This window comes from Thunnus thynnus, chromosome 2 (assembly GCF_963924715.1).
Source record: "Thunnus thynnus chromosome 2, fThuThy2.1, whole genome shotgun sequence".
NCBI lineage: Eukaryota > Metazoa > Chordata > Actinopteri > Scombriformes > Scombridae > Thunnus > Thunnus thynnus.
In genome coordinates this window covers 12206952-12228188 of record NC_089518.1, presented here as the reverse complement: position 1 = coordinate 12228188, position 21237 = coordinate 12206952, and the positions used below count along the sequence as shown (strand labels likewise).

General features: G+C 41.3%; 1 protein-coding gene across 10 annotated transcripts in view; it reads left to right on the top strand.

Moving 5' to 3' along the window:
* fbrsl1 (fibrosin-like 1) overlaps positions 1-21237 on the top strand; it is a 291901-nt gene that overhangs the window by 126906 nt on the left and 143758 nt on the right. For all 10 annotated transcript variants that reach the window (XM_067603427.1, XM_067603458.1, XM_067603433.1 and 7 more), the window contains exon 4: positions 2930-2965. In XM_067603427.1, coding sequence (XP_067459528.1) covers positions 2930-2965 — 36 coding nt within the window. The remainder of the gene's footprint in view (positions 1-2929; positions 2966-21237) is intronic.

Below are 21237 nucleotides of genomic sequence, written 5' to 3'. Positions count from 1 at the left end.
GGCTCCCCAGCTTTAAGAGCTCTTAACTAATGATGCAGCGTCGGCAACGAGTAAAATGGATTTCTCTTGTCTTACCGCCAAAGGAAATAGAGACAAATGCAACATGCGGACGCACCCGCCTGCCTGCCTGTAAAAACAGTCATGCATCAATTTGGGAGCAGGGGGTAAAAAAAAAAAAAAAAATGCAGGGGATGCTGTTTGTTCATTGCCATGGTTGGGTCTTTATCTGTTTATTTTGACTAGGTAATTGTGCCTGTGGTGCAGCGGTGCCCCGGCACTAAGCCACACAGGGATTAGGGAAATGTGAGGTGGTGGAGGGGGTGGGTTCCACTGCATCTGGGTCCTGCAGAGGAGAGGGTGGCAGTTGTGGTGCTGTCAGGGTCTCTACCACCCCCCTGTATCCACCCACACCCACCCACATGTACCCCAACCCACCCACCTACCTGATTTTCCTGACATAGAGGGCATACATGCTTGCATCCCTTGCCTCCCCATGCTCCAACGAGCTCTCATTGGCCCACCTCTCCCTGCGATGACAAAAATCAGTAGTCTGGGTTGGGAAATGATGGACTGGACCCTCCCCTCTTGTTGCCATGTTTTTCTTTTTACTTGTTTTCTCTCTCTCTCTTTTTTTTTTTTTTTAGTAAGGAGAGTGGAGGAGGGGGCATGGAAATGGGGAGAGGATTAGGGGGTGGATTTAGCAACATTTCTCTTCTCCGGAGCTGTTTAGTTAACCCTTAAATGCCGCCAGCATCCGCCCCATCCCTCTCGCCACCAACCATCATAATCACCATACACACACACACATGCACACGCAAACACACACACTCGTCCTACCTCCCTCCCCCACACTCCCTCTCTGGGGCGGGTTCTTAAATCCTTTTGAAGTCCTAAGCGCTGCAGAAATCCATTGAGAGCCATGTATAATGGCTTTTAAGAGAGAGTGTTTAGCTGTATGCCGACCCTATGGCTTATGAACCGCTGGCGTTTTAATGGATCCCCCCTTTCCCTCCCCTCTTTTCCTCCCTTCACCAGCACTAAATCCAATGGATTGTCCCTCATTATCATTTAAATAAGCCTCTCTTTTTACTCAGAATGCTCCAAGTTGAATGAACTCTACATAGTAAGGCTAATTCCAAATGGCCTTGGCCTCCCACTACCTATGCACATATGCACTCACACACACACAAACACATGCATATACTCACAACGTGCACACACACACACAGACAACAGACCACATTCCCACTGGAACACACTTTTGGCCCTTTTGTGTCCACAAATTTTGCCTTCTGTGCAGTTCTTCCTCCCCTCTTCTTTGGCCTCCTCCTTGATCGTGGTAGTGAAGGGAGCAGAGAGGTTGAGCAGAGCGGGAATAGCCTTTTGATTCCCGCAGAGCCTGCTTTCCGGTTCATGGCAGGACTCCTCCCTAATCGTCACCACAGGAGCCGTCCTGCGAATCAGAGGGGCACACAGGCGTTGATGAGGGCTGAGGCCTAGAGCAGGTGTGGAAGAATGGATGAGGGGCACTGGGAGGGTGCAAAACAAGGGAGGCAGTCGTGGTGAAGGTGTGGGGGAGGTCGTTTGGATTGAAGGTGGAACTATGGATGAAATTGGTCTAGCAGAAAAGTCCCCTCCAGAGACCAGGGGGGGAGAAATTGCCAATCTAGACAGAGGAATAAAAGCAGTGAAAAGTGGAAGTGGAGGGAGGGATTTGGAGATTGGTATTCGTGCTGGGCGCTGACAGACAGAGCCAGAGAACAGAACAAAACCCAGCCTTTTCTGTCTCCATCCTGCTCTTGTTCAGCATTTAGAGGACTGCATTAGAAAACACAGGAGGAGCTTGATCGGCCAAATCACCTCCCTAAAACCATGAAGAGATATTTATCCTGAGTACAAAAGGGGCTGATATAACAGAACGAAGAGCATTTGGTTTGGATACGAAATTGGATAGTCACCATTTTAAAAAAGACACAAATGCAGCACAAAATGTTCATCAAATGTTTAATGACGAACATGTCTTAATGTTTGCAATGATATTTGTCTATAAATCATGTAAATTATTTTGGAAATAATCTCTTCTTTTAATGTGCACTATATTTGTAGATTATATGTTAAAAAAAAATCTCCCTGGTTATCCAGAAATCCCTGTTGATGCTGCTCTTATTCATTGCTGTTTGTTTTGAGGGCAAAACAAATACATGGAAAATTATAAGATGGAATAAGAGGAGAAGTCAACATGTTCAGCAACCAGGGTATCTGAGCTGTCACTCACTCTCAAAACAACAATTTCTGTATCAAGGTGTGTTTTATCATTTTATCTACTGATGCAAATGATGGATTCACTCCCATGTGTCTGTCAATGTCAGATGGCACTTTTGACAGCATAGAAACAAGTGAATTCACACAAATAAATGTTGACACTTAATCTGGACCCGGACTGCTGCACATCACCTGTATTACAGTGTGTGTGCCACTCTCTTCATTCACCCTCTAGCTCGCTCAACCACCACTGCTCTCTCTCTCTCTCGCTTGTGCTCTCAGCTTGCATCTGGGGAGGAGGGGCCAACTTTGAATGCTATGTTTACACACACCAACTGACAAATCTTGCATAGTATACCTTTGAAATTACTATTATGCACCATTTTAATTATAATTTTACCAAATAATTATGGTTTTTTACCATGTATTTCTAAGACCACTCAAATAAAGTCTCTCAGCAGGACCTGTTTAGAGGGGGTGCCACTCAGCTACCCCCGTGGTGGAGGCCAGACTGTATGGGAGTGGTGTGCGGATGTGGGGTACATGGCGGGGCGGGTAAAAGGTTAACGTGAATATTGATATTAAAGCGGCGCTGCTTCATCATGTCTGTGTCAGCGAGTGAAACGCTCCTTAAAGGTCATCCCTGTTCTCCTCTCTCTCCCTACAGAGTTCCACTCACTCGCTGTCAGGCCGCGGCTACTCGGTAAGTGACATTTTCATGCTTCATAGCTTTACGGCAGAATTACAATCTCCAACGACCCGCTTTATGGCCCCGGCACTCGACATTTTAATTATGTTAAATAGAGTAATGGAGAAATCATGATATTAGGAACATTAATTCTGGCTGACTGACTGATTAAATTGTGGGAAGGTGTCCTGCGCTACCTTGGTGAAAAGAGCCTTGTTTTATTGGCATCGATCAGCACCATTCGCCGGTGCTGCAATTTGGCTGTCAGAGTTTTATGTCTTCCTCCAGTGACTGTCAGTGGAGGATCCCTTTTGCTCACATATCTGACAATATGCCTAAAAGCCTTTTAAAAGCCCCCGCATATATGCAATAAATACAATTTCATAGCAGTTAAACATGTCTGGTGATTTGTTGGAAACAACTGACATGTGCATTAATAGGAGTGTAGCAGCCAATAATGTAATAACTACCATTACTGTAATTACTGCCAATAACATAATCATTTTTCCGTTCTTGATGTAGTAAAAGTTGATAATGTAATAACTGACCAATGATGTAATACGTTTTCTGAACTAAAAACATAATAACTTTTTGCACATAATGTAATAAGTTATTACATTATTGGCTGGTTATTACATTATTAGCTGGGTTAAAAAAATCATAAAAATGTAATAACTGGAGCCGTTAATGTAATAATATACTTATATCACTTTATTAAAGTTTTATTTATTGGCTATATACTGACACAGTTGAAGACAGGCAGTTGCCTGAGAGCACAAAGGGAAACATGAATATTGATATTTAGCACCTGATTCTCCGTTTTCTACCACTTACACTTGTGGCATTGTAGAAAAAGCCTTAAAGGTGTTTAAGCCCACTTTAAGATTTGTGAAACCTTTATTTTACTTATGAAAACAGAAAAAAGGATGATTTCACTGATATTTTTCCATCCAGACGACATTAGACCCGGTCCAGATCAAAAACCACTACATTTGTTCCCTTTGTTCTCTCAGGCAACTACCTGTCTTTGACTGTGTCAGTGATCAAACCAAACAGCCAATCAAAGGTGTTGGTCAGTATTCTAAGCAACCAATCAAAGGAGCAGACTGTCTATTCCATCCCCGCCTCCAAAGTCTCAAAAGTCAACTTGACGAGCGAGCGAATGTTGAGCAGTTGCGAGTGCGTAGGGAGCGTCGAGCTTGCGCTTGTCACAGCCGCGTGCTTGCGGGACCGTATTTGTGCACATGGAGCAGAAATGCTATCTCATGAGGATGCTTTTCCACTCGTGGATACTGTTCTGTGCACATGTATCACATGCACGTGCCTGGTTTTTATGTGCGCGTGTTTTGAAACTATGTTTTCTCAGAGTTAGGACTAAGATTCAGGGGTCAGGATGGGTCAGGTTTTTAAGCAGCTATTTGAAAGTAAGTAAGTAACAACAGTAAGGGTAAGTGCTGCGGAAGTCTGACACTTATAAAGTAATAAATAAACTTAAACATAGTGATATAAGTATTACATTATGTGCAAATTACAGTAGTTTTATTACATTATTGGTAAGTTATTACATTATCAATGGAAAAGTTATTACATTATTGGCAGTTATTACATTATAGATAGTTATTACATTATTGGCTGCTACAAGGATTCAGTTAGATGTGTTTTCGTCATAGAATATGTAGAGTGTTGTTCAAGGTAAATGTACCCAGGAGGAATATTTAGTAATGCCTTGAAAACCGTCAGCCCAATCCTTTCAAACATACACTATCTCACAAATTGTCAGAGCAGAACTATTTTTATCCCTTGAAAGCATCTGTTGCCTTGCCCCAGTGCGTTTTCGAACCGTAAATTTGCGCTCTTCCCCTCCCATTGTTTCAATGATGTGTCTAGTCTCTGGGTAATAGAGACAGCGGTCGTCCTTTATGTCCTTTGCTTAAAGGGGAACTCATAAGAGGAACATTCTTTAAAGTGTGCTACTTTTAGCTGATGAGTGGCATATGGCAGTTCTTATTGCAGCTTGGAAGCAATCATCCAGACAAACAAAACAACTATAAATGGTTTGTCATCGTTAATCTGCCTCAAAGGACTGCAGTTAAAGCGCTGAACAAAGCTTAACTTCAAAAGACATTGATCTCTATGCGATCTTTTTTTAAAATTTTGTTTTAATAGAACATGTCACATTCCTATTCCCCAGCGGCTGCATGCTCACAGATGGATGAAAACAAACAAGACCTTCCAAAAAAGCATGTGGAGCCCTTTGGCTCGAGCTGTCAGTTTGAGTCGGCAGGGAACGAGGCCTTCTCTTTATCTGAAAGGAGGAAGGGGGAGTCACAGGGAGAGGGCAGAAATGGATGTGGAGGGGGCTTGGTGGGTGGTGGTGTGGGGGCGGGGGCATTGTGCAAGCATAGTCCAGTAACGAGGGCAGGAAGTTTCATGTTGTCTGGCTTCCCTTTCTGGCTATCCAATGGTGCTATCTGCAGCGTTTGTAGCCTCTGGGCACCTCCTGGGTGCTGAGCTCTGACTCTCAATCTGCTCTGCTGCCGGGTCCGCTTGATTTCAGGGGTCTCCTTATCTGTAAGTGCTTCGAGGCTTTACAGTATGATGGTTTCGAAGGTGGGGGGGGGGGCATGGGGTGTGGGGGTTGGGGGCTCCATGGAACTGCCAGGCAGAGGCTGAGCGGGTATGGGAGGAGGAGTATGACTAGGATAAGGCCAGGGGCTGGTTAGAGTGTTATGGCTGGAGGAAAATGAAGAGAGAGGCTATGTACAGTATGTGGGTGGAGGGCTGTTTGTGAGGTGGGGAGGGGGGTCAACGAGGCAGGCACAGAGGTGCAGGCAGCACCACTGGCTGCCAACAACACGGACGGGGCTATCTGCTGCTTGGCCCCTGGCACTGATCGCCATCTACTGCTCCTCCTCTCCACAAACAATTGAAAATCAAGCTGGTGGATGGGGGCTGGTTATCTGTCACAAGGCACTAAGAGGTAGAAATGACAATCTCTCCCGACAGTTTGTTTTCTACTTCTATGGGGGATAACGCCTTTTCTTGTTTATGCTTCCATATGTCTCCTTTCTTATGTTGCCTGCCAGGCTTGAATGGCCTCATTTGAATGGTTTACACAAGAATGTAAAGGAAGCTTTGGGGTTTTAGTGCCAGACTCATGAAAAGGGAAAATTGGAGCCAGCAGAGTGTTTTGGACTCAGCAAATACCTTTATGCTGTGTTAAAATGCTTACATAGAGAACACATTGTGTGCTTTAGTTTAATCAATCTAACAGTGAAAAAATGCTGCACATACTATAAATGTAAGTACATCATCTGCACAGATTCTGCAGAAACATGACATGTATCCTCGTCATTCTGTTATACTTTGTTTCATCTCATTTTCTTTATTTCATTGTTTCTTAAAAGACAAAGCTAACAGAGAAACTTCAAAAAGGAATTGCCTAACTAATATTTCATCACTGAGTGACAGTTAAAAAGTTGCTAACTGAATGCTTATTGAATCCAAATGTTGGTAGTGCTTTCTAGTGAATTGCTAATACTACATTGTAACTGATATGAGTTTCTGCAAGCTGGTGCAAATATTAGTTACAGTTAAGCTCGTCATGACAGAAACTATTTGCTGACATTCAATACTTTCACATTTTGTTTTTGGGAAATGATTACAGAAAATTACTCTCAAATTAGCCTGATAGGCTAAAAATACTGGCCGTTGACTCATTCTTGCAAAGGGGAACACAGCAGTCAGACAATGGGAAACTAAAACACTATGAATATTATATACAGCACATACAGTAATAGCAAACCAGTTTAAGTGCTAATATAGAATTATTTCAGTTTTTAATCATTTATTAAAAAGCTGCTATAAAGTTGATCAATTATACTATAAATATATAATCAACCACATCATAACAGATCCATGCTCTGTCTCAACAAACTGATTTCACTTGGTAGGGTAACTGTGACCTCCCTTCAGTTGCTTGTTCATCTAAACGTGTGTTTTTCCAGTTGATGACATTGCTAGACCTGAAATCATTTCCCACCACCTGCTGCCCCCACCTACCCTTCATTCCCCATTCAGGAGTGAAGGCTAATCTCTGGACCGTTGAGTCCAGTAGCGATATGTAGCAGCAGGACTGAGACTCGCTATCTCACTCTCTGTGGAAGACTGGATATGGAATTGTTTATCAGGCAGACTCTCTCCTGTCTGCTTTGTGCAGGCTTCATTATAGCCTCGGCTGTGTTTGGGAGACAATATCTTTGCCTTGTTTCCTGCGCTGCTACCTGCTTGTTGTTCCAGCAGGAGATGGGCCCAGGCTCTGGCGATTTATCATCCTCTCAGGGGCTCCTTGATAAAGAACCCAACATCCCCCTCTGCTCCTGGGAGATACGGGCTGCAACAGACAGAGAAAATGTCAAAAAATCTCACTGCAACTATCTGCCCTTCCTGTCGCTACCCCTTGGGCTGGATATACTGTATAGAGGAGGAGACGTTTTAGCTAAGTGAAAAAGACAACACACCTCCCTTTCCTTTCAGATGAAGTGATTCAGTCTCCCACCCCCCATCTTTTAAAACCACCCAAGGCCAAGCTACGGCTCATGTTTTCACGCACGATAAAAGCATAGAGCTTTGTCTGTGACAGTATAATCTGACTAGTCTGTTTTGGGAGGGTTTATCTCTGCGATGTCAGAGAGTAAAACCTTAGCCGGAGTGTTTGGGTTGAGCAAGAGTGCTCGGAGCTCTCAGACACACCCGTTCCTTCATTTCCCCTGCTTGGGTTGTCATAATCATATTTAACGCTAAATGAGTCTACACTCTAAACAGAGCTGTTTCCGAGTCATTTGTGCATTCTTAAACAGCCTTGTTTTAATTGATTTGGCATTCACGACCTCCACATTGTGGCAAATACACTTCCCTGTCTGAGTGACGAGGCTTTTTACAAGATCTTTATCGAATACAAGGATTATGTCACTTAATTATAATAGAAGCCATTAAAAGCTTCACGCTTTATTTAACAAAACGACACAGATTCACTGGATTAAATGTTAAACACAGCGATTGAAAGGAAATTGAGTATAAATTATATCTTATTTTTAGAATCATTTTTGCAGCAAGATTTTTCGTTGCTACCACTAATAACAGCACACAGAGCATTAACAGAAAGCCATGGCTTCTACCCCACAGTATATGAAATCTCTTAACTTCTTCTCTGTGACTCTCTTTCTCTGTATTTCACTCTGTCTGCCTCTCTCTGTCTCTCGCTCTGTTTACTTTTCAGTGGGGTGTGCAGGTGTCTCCATACCACCGGCTCAGCACATGGTGAAAATTAGTGAAGGAAACCAAGAGCCCAGCAGGAGTGGGCTGGGGCCCTGACATTGTCCTGGCCTTGGGGTGGGGCGCTGCCTGTCAGGGGCCTCTCTATGAGGGCTGTCCGCCTTGAAAAACCTATTTGTTTATCCCTGTGTGCGGTCCGGCTTCAGATCCTGGGCCCTGCTGCTTTCTGCACATCAGGGACCTGGGCTGTTGCCGCTAGCAACAGATAAAAATTGCTGTTAACCACAGCAGGGCCCACAACACATCAATCAACGGGTCTGCAGATAAAGGCTGCAGGCTTCTGGGGCCCTGGCTGAATGACACGGCTGAAAATCCTTTTCCAGTGGCTGAGCACACACAGCTCTGGTTGTGGAGGTCTGCTATCATTCAGAGTTGAGGAGGGAAACTACATTTTCAGTAATGCAGCTCAGGTTTTGTTCTAATGGAGATGCATTAGAACAGTACCAACACAAAGGGAACTTGGGGAGAGGTCATTTGAATAAAAAGGCGACACTGTGAATTAGTGTTGACCAGGCCTTAGAAAAAAACAGCCCCAGCATAGTTCAGTTGTTCTAAATGAACTCTTAATTGCTTTTGCCACTTGGCTTTGCTCTTAAGGCTGCTTAAGAGCTGGGACGTTCAGCTTCACCGCGTTCCACATACCCCCTTCGTTAGGACTGAATTGAGATCAACGATTGGAAATGGCTAGAAGCTATACTCCAGAGGCCCAGATCGGCATTAGTACAAAATATGTTTTCACTAAAGGTGCCTTCAATGGTTCATTGTAACCTTTTCCAATCTAGTTTCACCACCCTTAAAGCAAATGTATGGTGATGACTTTGGTGCCGGGTAATGAAAAAGTACAATACTGATCTTTTCTTATATTAAATCCAGTTAATGTATTCCCAGACGAAGCCCTATGCTATCACCCATGTTGGAGTTAGTCCAAATGAAACACAGGCTCTCATGGGTAAAAGCATTAGTTTTACCCCCCTAAGCCCAGCCTTGATTATCATCACTCTTAGTTTGTCCTGGATGCACTGTCCCCTAACTCACATTTGCCCTACTTTAAACAAATAGCCCTATAATGTAACAATCAAAAAATGCTCTGAGGATTTGTTTACTGCAGGCTTTCTCCCCATTAAGTTTCACAGACACTGTAGACAAATAAAGTGGTAATTCCACTTTATCATATGTTACATATACCACAATCAAGCAGCAATTACATGCTCCTTCCATTTGTAAGAGCTCCCAATGCCGACGTGGATGTTTTAATGAGGGCTGTAATGAACGCTCAGGGTGTTTGGCAAGTCTCCGAGATGTTGCTGGGGCTTTTATGGCTCCCCATTATAACGTACAATTTGCATCAGCAAATTACAATGCTCCATATCATTATCCTGCACCAAGGCCCGATCATAAATTAGAGCTCCAATTACAAACATCTATCTGGGAACGAGGAAAGAATACGATGGCAGCCCACCAGAAGTAGGCAGGAGGGAGAGAAAGCCTCCTGTGGATTGTGGGATGAGACTTCCATAGAGGTGTGATATTCTCATAAACCACCCTTATGGGGAAGTCATGCTTCCAAAAGAAAAATACCGTTTTGGGGGGAAAAGAACGTCTGCTAGTTCTGTTTTGGCAGTTCCATATGTCATATTTCACGGCGTGCTGCACATTGAACTTTTTGGTATTTTAATCACCTTCCTTCTGCTAAACACCACCCACTGATTTCGGTGGCTGACTGTTTCACACTTCTCATTCAAAGCTATGTAAGCCTGTCCATTCAGCTGTGCAGAGGAAGGGCCTCATCTATTGTGTCTCAATTCAGACCCAGCTATGTCTCTGTCTCTTCCAATCTCCCTCTGTCTGACTCTCTCTCCCTCTCTCCTTCAACTTGATTATACACTGGAGGGAACATAATAAATCATAGAGATTTATCATGCTGCAGCTTATTAATTCAGTGCCACAAGTGTAATATTAGTCATTTAAAGAAGCAGGCTTTGCAGCATTGCCAGTGTCCCCCAAGGAATCCAGAGGAAGCCATTTTAGTTTGGACTTAAAAAAAACAGCACATTTTGCGAGACATTTCATTTCCTAACATATGTCTTGGTTGTTCTTCACTCTCTCTTCTTCATAATACACCTCTCTATCTCCGACTGATATGGAGATTCAGAACCCTTCTCTCTTCTGAGCACTAACAATTTTTTTTTTTTTAATTCGCAATTTGGTGCATATATATATAGACAGTATTGACATGCTAACAAATACAAAGGCAACAGGAGATGATATTGGTTTACAAAACATAAAAAGGACACAGATAGGAAACAGGGGACAGCATGTGAAGAAAAGAAAAAAACAACAAAAAGAATAATTAAAAGAAATAAAAATAAACAAGCGGAGGGTGTGATCTGTTTGGGTTTGGTTGCAATTCAGGTGAGTTTTGCAGGATGGGTTGGTTTAGTATTATTAATTCTATTCATGTTCATACATACACATTCCCACATACACATACATTTTTTCCCCTTTTGTTTTTCTGTTTTCCTTTTTGTTTCCTTTCCCTTCCCCAGTTACATGCTTATATTTACATTTATACTTGTGTTGTGGCATTAGCTCATCGGCAGCAGAATAGATATGAGAATTGTTGAATATATTTTATTGAACTGTTTAAGTTGGATTGTTTTTTGTAAAGCTGATTGTTGTTCCATTGATATCTGTTGTGTTAGAAGATCTAAGCGTTGTGAGATGTTGATTTTTTTCCTACTTTTCCACTTTAGTAGTATTGTTTTCTTGGTGATAGTAAGGGCTACAAGTAGGGGTATTATGATTTGTTGGGTATATCCAGATCACTGAGTATGTATACAAAAGAGGATAATGGAATGCTACAGCCAAGGAATAGGGATAGTGTGGTGGTTACTTGTTCCAAGTGTTATATCAGTGGACAGAGCCAGAGTGTGTGGAGGTAGTCGTCAGTTGTGTTGAGTGTACAATGACTGCATATGTCTGATCCACATAATCCTATTATGTGCATCTTGTGCTGTGTGATGTGTGTTCTGTGAATGATCTTGTATTGTATTAGCCTCACGTTAGTATTCCTAAACATGCTGAAGATGTTATTACAGATTTTATTCCAAAAGAGGTTATGGATGTGGATGTTGGGGTATTTTCCCATTTGTTTATTGGAATATGAGGTGCATTGGTAGAGTCAGTGTAAGATATGAGTTTATACAGTTTTGAGAGTGGTTTGTTTGATTTTGCAATTTAATCAATGGTGTCCAATAGTTGTCGTCCCAGGTGTGTGCTAGAGATTAATGTTTTAATTGGATGTATTGTATTGCATGGATCCATTTAATATAGTATTGTAATTGATTTGTGAAGTAGTAATGTTGGAAGTTTAGTGCTTCTGTTTTGGTTGTTGTAATGTGGTTAACTTTATTCTAGTTTTTTGTTTTTCCAATAAAATGTTATTAATGTGTCCAGTTTGTTGAACTATTTTCATCTTTATTATGTCAATACATCCTATAATGGAAAGTGGTAATGTCATCCATTGATTTAAGTCAACTCGTACTGTTTTTAGTTGTGGAGTGAACCCTGACAGCTTGGGAGAGAATTTTGTACCCAAATATGTGATGTTGCCAGTAATGAGTTGTAAGTGGGGAATTTGTGATGTAGCTTGAGAGCTATCTCCATGTATTGGTAGGATGGGGAATTGATTCCAGTTTATGTATAATCAGAGATTTTGAGGATGTTTGGATTTTGTAGGAATAGGAGTAAATCGTCTGCATATAGGTTGATTTTATGTATTATCTTATTGATGCGGATGCCTGTGATATTGTTGTTTTGGCATGAGATTAGGTTGTTAGTTCTGATTGCTGCCCTTGGTTTGTTGTATAATATTTTAATCCATTGTATAAATGAGTCTACAAAACCTAATTTTCTGAGTTTTTATGAGACATGCTCAGTTTACTTTGTCAAATGCCTTCTCAGTGTCTAATGAAAGGATTATAGTTTTAGAGTCATTTTGGTAGGATGTATTTATCAGGTTGAAAGACGGCATGTATTATTTGATGAATGTCTGCCTTTAATAAGTCCTGTTTGATATGGGTGAATTAGGGATGAGATGATTCAATTCAGGTTGCTAGTGCTTTGCTGATGATTTTAATATCAGTGTTTATTAAGGAAATAGGCCTGTAACTTTGGCAGAGAACTGGGTCCTTATTTATTTTAAGCAGTAATAAAAGTAGAGCTGTGTTCATATGATAGGGGATAATTTGTTTTTTTAATCTCGTCTGCCATTCTGGTGAATAGTGATGATAGTGTTAGCCAAACGTGTTTATAAAACTCAGTGGGGAATCCATCTAGTCCAGGAGCTTTATTGTTTGACATTGTTTTTAATGCCTTTTCATATTCATAGTTTTTTCCTTGATGTCACAGCATAAGTCACAGTAGTATTGCCTGAAGATGTTGTTTATAGTTTGTGGATCACTGATGTTCCCTGCTTAGTCTTTGATTATTGAGATGTAGGACTGGGTATTGATTCGGATTTCCCAAATTGATTCAATTCCGATTCACAAGGTCCCAATATGATTCTATTCCCGATCAGATTCCATATCGATTAATGCTGTAAATTGTACAAGGAACCATCTACCTGGTGCATTATTAAAATGTTTACATTAAGAATTAACCCCAAAGGAGTTACATTAATGTACTTTTTATTTTAACACACTACAGCAGTCAACACAATATAGTGCAACTCTACAGACTCTACAGTCCAGATAAGTGCTTTCTTTATTGCAGTGTATAGACAACAACTTTAGATTTTAAATCAAATCACCAGGCAGCCAGTATAAATAAGGTGGCTACAAACATACCTACTTTGATGTAAACATCACTAATACCTTAGGAAAACATACACTTTGCTGCAATTGTCTCACAAAGCTTTTGTGCAACAGGCTTGGCGGTACCTTCAGTGAAGCAGCTCTTGCCATGTTCAACAAGATCTGACCACAAGATCTCACACAATGAAATATTGTGCAAGATCTCATGCACAGCGAGATCTGGCCACACGATCTTGCACAACAAGATCTCGTGCCCAGATCTCACTGAACATGGCATGAGCTGCTTCACTGAAGGCACTGCCAAGCCTAAAGGCAGATGTCTGGATTAATTTCAGATTTAAAATCCATGGGAAAAGGCATATATTAAAAGATCAGTCTCGGATTTTATGAATTGATATTGGAAAATTTAAATGAAGATCGATTTGAATCGGAAAATCTTTTTTTTTTTAAACCCAGCCCTATTGAGTTGAGTGATTTCTCCTCATTGCATTTAAGTTGATTTTCTAGGTATTTATTTGTCATTATGTTCAAAATGGTTGTATCATAGTCTTTGTAACATGAATTGTCTTTTTCTTGATGATATTGTCAAGTTGGAATTTAGCTTCTCTTATTTCTTTTAGTGTTTGTTCTGTGGGGTTGGCTGCATGGGAACTGAGTAATTGATTTTTTTTCCCTCCAATTTGTTTTCTATTTCTTGTTCTTTCTTTTTTATATGTTGAATATGAGAAGAGTTTTCCTCTTAGTACTGCTTTATCTGTTTTCCAGGTGAGGTATCAGCTGAGTCATTTGTTTCCATATAGAATGTCCATTCTTTCTTGAAGTATGAATCAAATTTTTTATCTTTGAGTAAGGATATGTGAAATCACCACCTTGGGTTGGTTTTAATTTCTGTTGTTTTGTGCTCAATGAAGTTGATTGGGGCATGATTGGATATGATGATTGGATGGATGGTTGGGTCAGAGATATCTGCCATCATGGAATTGCTTTTTAAGAAGTAGTCAATTCATGAAAATGACTGATGGACTGAAGTGAAGTAAGTGTATTCCCTGGCTGACGGGTTTTGTAGCCAACTATCACCAAGACGAAGATCCATCATGTACTGTTTGATTTTCTGTGTTAAGTGCCAGTTTTTGGTATTAAATGAGGTTGGTGAACTATCTTCTGTTGGGTTAATAACTGTGTTGAAGTTGCCACCTGTGATTATAACTGATGTTGAAAAATCTTGTAATGATGTAAAGAAGTCATGATAGAATGTTGGATCATCTGTGTTTGGGCCATAGATACTTAGTTATTATTATATTGATGTTATTGATTGTTCCAATGATAATGACATAGCATCCTTTTGGGTCTGCTATGGTGTGTTTGTGGATTAGTGGTGTGTTTTTATTAATCAGAATTGAGACACCTCTTTTTTTGGAGTTGTATGTAAAGTATATTTCATTGAAATGTGTTTTTAAATTCTTGTGTTCACTGTCTGATAATTTGGTTTCTAGTAGTAAACACACATCAGCTTTTTGTTTTTTAAGGTGACTCATAATTTTGGTTCTTTTTGCCAGTGAGTTAATGCCACACACATTCCAGCTGATAAACTTTGGTGCCGTGGGTATTGGATTTGTTCATAGATTTGATACAGTTGCATACATCCTGATATCGCTGCTCTATACAATTTTCCCAGACAGGAGAGACATGATACTAAGGAGAGGGGAGGAAAACAGACAAGCAGAATGAAATCAAGAAAAGACAGTGAGAATAAACAAAAGGAGAGACTAACACTAAAACACATAAGAACATTGTGAACAAAAGGGAAGGAGCACAATGGTACATCAGTCAGAGACAACTGGGTATAAACTGGGTGTTCTCTTTTAACTTTTAGATGCTGTTGAGAAAGGTAAATTCCCTCAATCTATCCATGAATGCCGATAGGGGTATATACAAACATACCTGATACACACACACACACATACACACACACACACACAAAAGGCATAATAATAACAACAACAGTAATAATAGTAATAATAATAATAATAATAATAATAATAATAAATAAAAATAACAACTTCTCTCTCTCTCTCTCTCTCTCTCTCTCTCTCTCTCTCTCTCGCTCGCTGTCTCTCTCTCTGTCACACACATACACACATACACAGATTCCCATATGCCTAGTAGGTGGGTGATGATCTTATATATACACTCACACATACAAATACAGTCACAGTCAGTTGATAGATGGGTAATGTTATTTGTTTCCTTACCTACAGATATATACATACTCATACGCACACACACACATAACACATGAGCCCACCATATACCCACATACATACAGTACATGCACACATACTGTATATTAAGATATATATTTTTTGGAACACCCCTATACAGATGTTTGTAGGTAAGGTGATAGATGGGTAATGTTATTTGTTTCCTTACATACAAACCCATACTTACATTCTCATACACACACACACACACACACGCACATACTCACACAGGCACGCACACATATGCACACTCACACATAAACACGTGTCCAAGCACAGTATTTACATAAATATCTATTTTCGCACATACAAATGTTAGTAGTCCAGTTGGTAGATGAGTTATGTTAGCTGTTTACATATATACAGATACATACATACATGTACACATAGGAATCCATCCATTCACATCATCATATATACACACATATACATACATATCAATACACTTATACATACATGCATATATACTGTACACATATATATATCTTATATGCATACTCATACAAACATGTACATATACTAAAGCATATGCATACAGCTATCCATTCCAACTACAAGGTAAACACATATCAAGAAATGGTGCATATAGATAGAGGGACGAACAGAAGGATGGTCAAACAGACTTTAACAAGATCCTTTTGTTTGAAATGTTCAAATTTGGCGACAATAGGTCTTGGTTCACTGTTGTTTTTGACTCCAATGCAGTGAACATGGTGAAAGATTATGTTATTGACAGTGTCAGGTGTCAGTTTCATGGCTGACTACATGAATTCTTTTATTGCTTGTTCTGGGTTTTCTTGAGGTTGTTCTGTTATTCCTGTGAATATGAGATTGTTGCACATGCTGCGGCTCTGGAGGTCTAGTATGGTTTCTTTCATAGTTTTGTTTTTGTTTGAGATGGTTTCCACTTGGGTAGTGAGTGTATTGACGGTGAGTTTGAGTTCCTTATTTTCCACCTGTAAAGTTTCAAATTGTGACTGGATCTATTTGAGACTGGTTTTTAGTGCTTTTATGTCTGCGTGCAGTTTTTCCATAATTAAGAGTTTACTGTTAATGGACTCTAGCACACTGACCCCGATAGTTGTGGTCCCGTTGTCAGTTTTGGTGGACCAATCTCATTGTGGTTGTTTTTGTGGGGGACTCATAACGCACAGCTTGTAGAAGTACATGTCCACAAAGTCTTCTAGTTTATCCAGAGTTTTGAGTGGTAATCCAGGGAAGATAGCTGGGCTGTTTTATTTGGGCCTGTGGTTTGTTTTACTCTGGCAGCAGGGCGTGGCCATGATGGATCTCCAAATGTCTCGCGATGTTCTCAGTCTCACAGCGTCATCTCCCACTCCACAGCACTTCCCGAATCGCTAACAGTTGTTGTAGGGGAAACAAACAGCGGTGTTCCTGTGATGGCTGTGTTGCCTGTAATCCGCAACCCATGGCCAAATCGCGCATGGAGAGGTAGAACAAAAAGCATACGCCAACAGATCGCTGCAGGCACCAAGCAGAAACCACCTCTACTGATGAGACAAAAGGCCTGCGGGTCTCCTGCAAAGCCACAAGAGCTCCCCGACGCCACACAAACAAAGGCTGAAATTAAGAAGAGCCAGAGGCAGGCCTATTTCTACAGCAAAGCTAAAACATTCCTTTTTCATGGCCTCAGTGGATTTCCAATATGAGTTTGTAATAGGGCAGAAAAACTAAACAACACTTTGACATTTTCAGTCACGGATTTTGAGAAAGCAGGTTTCCCATCCTATTTTTCTCTTCTCTTTTCCTGCTCTCTCAATATTCACACCTCCCACCACACTTTCCAGGCTAATTTTAAAGGTACTAAAACCTCCGCTTGTAGCCTTTAGAGGGTGTCAGATGATGTTTAATTCATATTTTGTTTTGCATTTTAACCTTGCATATCTGTACGATCAAACGCATCCATCTTTGCTTGTTGGCTGCAAAGCCAAAGCATAGAGGATGACTGCAAGCCCTTGTCTGAATTTGAGAGGTCATGAGATGAAGAGACTTTATTCTATATTCACAAACACCCCCTAGCAGTTATTCCTGCTATCTCTAATGTTTCTATGAATCTATTAGGGTTAAAGCCCCCGCCTGCCTCTCTGACTCTTCCCGCATGAGTACCTTTTCCGGAACCTGTACAAAAAAAAGTTATACTAAGTAGGTCATGTTCTGCCACTCGTCTTCTAATCACTCAACGAAAAGAACATGATTTCCCTCCATGGCAGCCCCTGAGCCTTGCTCCTGGGATTTCAGTGTGCAACACACACTCATTTGATTTTCTGGCATTTTCTCCTTTTTCTTTTCCATCTACACCCCTCATCTTACTTTCCTTACTTTGTATCTGACAGTACACAAGCAACACCTACCCTGCCTCCAACTTCAGCACACACACATATTCACCACAGCCCCTCCTCCTCCCCTCTGTGTGTCTCTCTCGCTGTCTCTCTGTCTCTCTCAGTGGAGAAGGTGTCTGACAGTAACAGCAGGTAAGGTATAAGATTACAGGAGAAGCAGGGGCAATTATACCTCCAGCTGATGCTGGTGTGTTTATGAGGAGAGTAACTGTTAATGACAGTGTTGTGGTTTCTCCAGAGGCCCAAACCTGCTGTTTTTGTCAGTCTAGCTTCCTGCTATGTTGTTGTAGATGAGTTTTTTCAGTCCGCCTTTAAGATTTTTGTTCTATCTTTCTCTTTCTCTCCCACGCCTCACCAACACTAAGAGCCTTCAGTTTGGGCTGCCGTGCCTCTATGTTGCCCTGCCTATGCTGTGGTTTTGCCTTTTGGGCAAACAGAGGCACCAAACAGGTACACATTTCCTGCAGTGTGCTCAACTAGCATATGGTGTGCTAACTGGAGTGCAAATAAAATATGGCTTCTTAAGGTCATAGCAGCTTGGCTTGGTAAAGTGTATTGGGTGAACACATGTACACACACATACACTGATACACACATATTCACACACAGACCAGTCTTTGCTACTGCAGGCTTCTCACCAGGGTTTTGGCTGCCTTTGCCACTTCCCCCCTACGTGCTTTCACACACGGTAGGCAGATCGCAGCGATTGTAGAGGAGTTTGTGTTTAGATAAGGGGCTTAATCATAATTGCATGGGGTTTCCAGTGTCTAGCAGTGGCTCTCTCCCAGTTGCTGTTCCCCTTGGCCAATGCCTGACTTGCAGCCAGCAGTTTCAGCATGTCTGGGAGATATTGTAGAAATATATCACAACAGGCTTTTAACAGTACAGTATCTTTTTACGGCACTGCAAATTCAATTTACCGTCAATTCAAAGTAAAACTGAAGCAAAAAAAACTCGAAATTATACCAAGTGTTCTTTGCAATTGTATATGTTATCAGCATAACATACACATCTTTCTGCCTATCCAGTATGCTTTTAAATGCTTCATGCTGCCCTACTTCACAGTTGTTATTTGCCATGTTTGACCATATGTAAATCCTTATGCACTTCTGCTTGTGCCAGATGGTGCTAAGACACTATTTGTCTTTTGTTTCCTCTGAGGCTGCACCTGTTGGGGTTTAATCTACTTGTTTGACTGTCTGTATCCTTTGACACATGTTTGACCAAGTTGGTCATATATTGTATTTGGGAAGATATAATTTTTACCTCTTGTATCATTGTGGGTCAAAGTGTTAATGATATATATATATATATATATATATATATATATATATATATATATATATATATATATATATATATATATATATATATATATATATATATATATATATATATATATATATGTATATATGTATGTATGTATGTATGTATGTATGCATGTATATATATACATTCAGCATTTTCAGTGTCACATCCACATGCACTTGTTTCATGTGTTTCACTCTTATGTTTTTTCCTTATGGCCGTTGAGTCGTTTTACAATACCAAACATTCTTTGGACCTACTACAGGCTGAGTTGGAGTTTTGACGATGTCTTTGCTGTGACCCTCAGACTGACTATTGGTTGTTTAAGATGTTTGTGGTTGACATAATGAAGGTTATTCTAGTATTTCACTCACTGAAAGTTGCTTTGGATAGAAGAGTCAGCTACATGCCAGAAAATGTAAATGAATACCAGACTCACCCTCCAGTCCTCTGCCCACCATCCACACTCCAGACCCCAGCCACTGTGCCCTCAGCGTGTGGTTGGCCTTGGCCCCGATCACACCGGGGCACATAGGAGATTAACTGGGCTGGCTTACTCACTCAGCAGGTTCCCCGACTCCCATCCACTCATCCTGGCCCAATCTGCCAGCTAGCCTCCTGCTCCGTCGAGCCATGGCAGCAGGGCACCACAAGCCCGGCCCGCCTTCATTACGCCTGCCAGATGGGCTGAGAATTAGATTCGAACTCCCACCATAGAGGGAGGGAGTGGAGAGAGATTGAGGAGGGAGGAAGGGAGTAAGGTTGCGGAGGAAAAGGGAGGAGGGAAGAAAGTTATTGGGGGGAAGAAAGTAATGGTTTTTGTTTTCATTTATGTTGCAAGTTATTACATTTTAATGTAACACTCCTGGGACCTGGCAGCATTAAATGCCTGTTCTTGAATAATCGACACTAACTGCAAGCAAATGCTAGGGAGAAATGAAATTAGCAAGCGCAGCAATTTGGCACAGTGATTATCGGCTCCTTGGAGGCACTTCCTGATAATTTAAGAATGCTAACATTTAAGCAAGTCAGATCTCATTACTCTTCAAGGTTAAATCGAGCTGTGTCGGAGGGGAGGCAGATGCTTGATTGGAAATAGTGCTTCCTTGTCGCTCTGTGTCTCTCTTCATCTCTCTTTGTTCATGCCGATGGTTCTCACTTTTGCAGCAGCTCGCTGCAAGCAGAAAAGACTCAGGGCTGAAATCTGTCAGACCCTGATGACACCTTTTGCCAGCTCTTAATTAGATCAGCAATACTTGGTTTCCAAGGTATAATTTGTCCTCTGCCAGGGATCGTCACTCGCTCACTATGAACATTGCCATGCTAACTGCCTCAGCCTCACTCTGAATCTCTGTGTACCACACATTCCCTTTCACACAGATGTATGGCTGGGCCCTTGGATGAACAAAACAAAATAGGGACCTTTTTGAATCCACACCGAAGGGAAAGTGTTTATTACTTTTCAGACTGTGCCACAAATGTTCTTTTATACTGTATTTTTTCTGCCATTCTCACCCATTCTATAAGGCAGAAATGATTTTCAAAGCAATTTCAGCCCTGGCATCTTTTGGTCCAGTGTTTACCTCAGCCAGGCATACACATCTGTTCTCCACACAAACTTGATCCAATTAGGTGACACGAGACAATGGCTTACTCCTCCATAAGCCCAGCACTGCGCCAGGGGTCCTGAACAATACGGAAGTGTTTTTTCTTCCATTACGGGGCGTCAGATCCTTTTAAAGGTGTTTACCCGCCGTCGATGTCTCAGCCCCTGTTTCCAAAAGGGGGCTCAGCTGGGGAAGTGATAGGCGATGAGGATAATGATGTGAGTGGGAGCAGTGTGGCGGATGCAGATGCACTTTACCGTGCTGCGCGTGATAAATCCTTCCCTCCATTGCACTGCACCCCGCGAAGTTGAGGGACAGATGGGTTGGACTTTTATCTCCGCTTTCTAAATGTGGGAGAAATCAAAACATTTTTCACCGCGGTGATGAGATTTATTTAAAGCAAGGCAGGAGCAACAAAGCTACTTTGGGGAATATGTCTATTAGTTTTTCCAAGCTGTTGTTTTCTCATGCAGGGGGGAAAATCATTGCAAGTCAAATGTAATCATCCCGCCGTTGGGTTATGCACCGTCTCGAATAATAATAATATTAGGTTGGTCCCTACATCAGGCTTGTAATTTGAATTTCTGAGACACAAGTAAGACG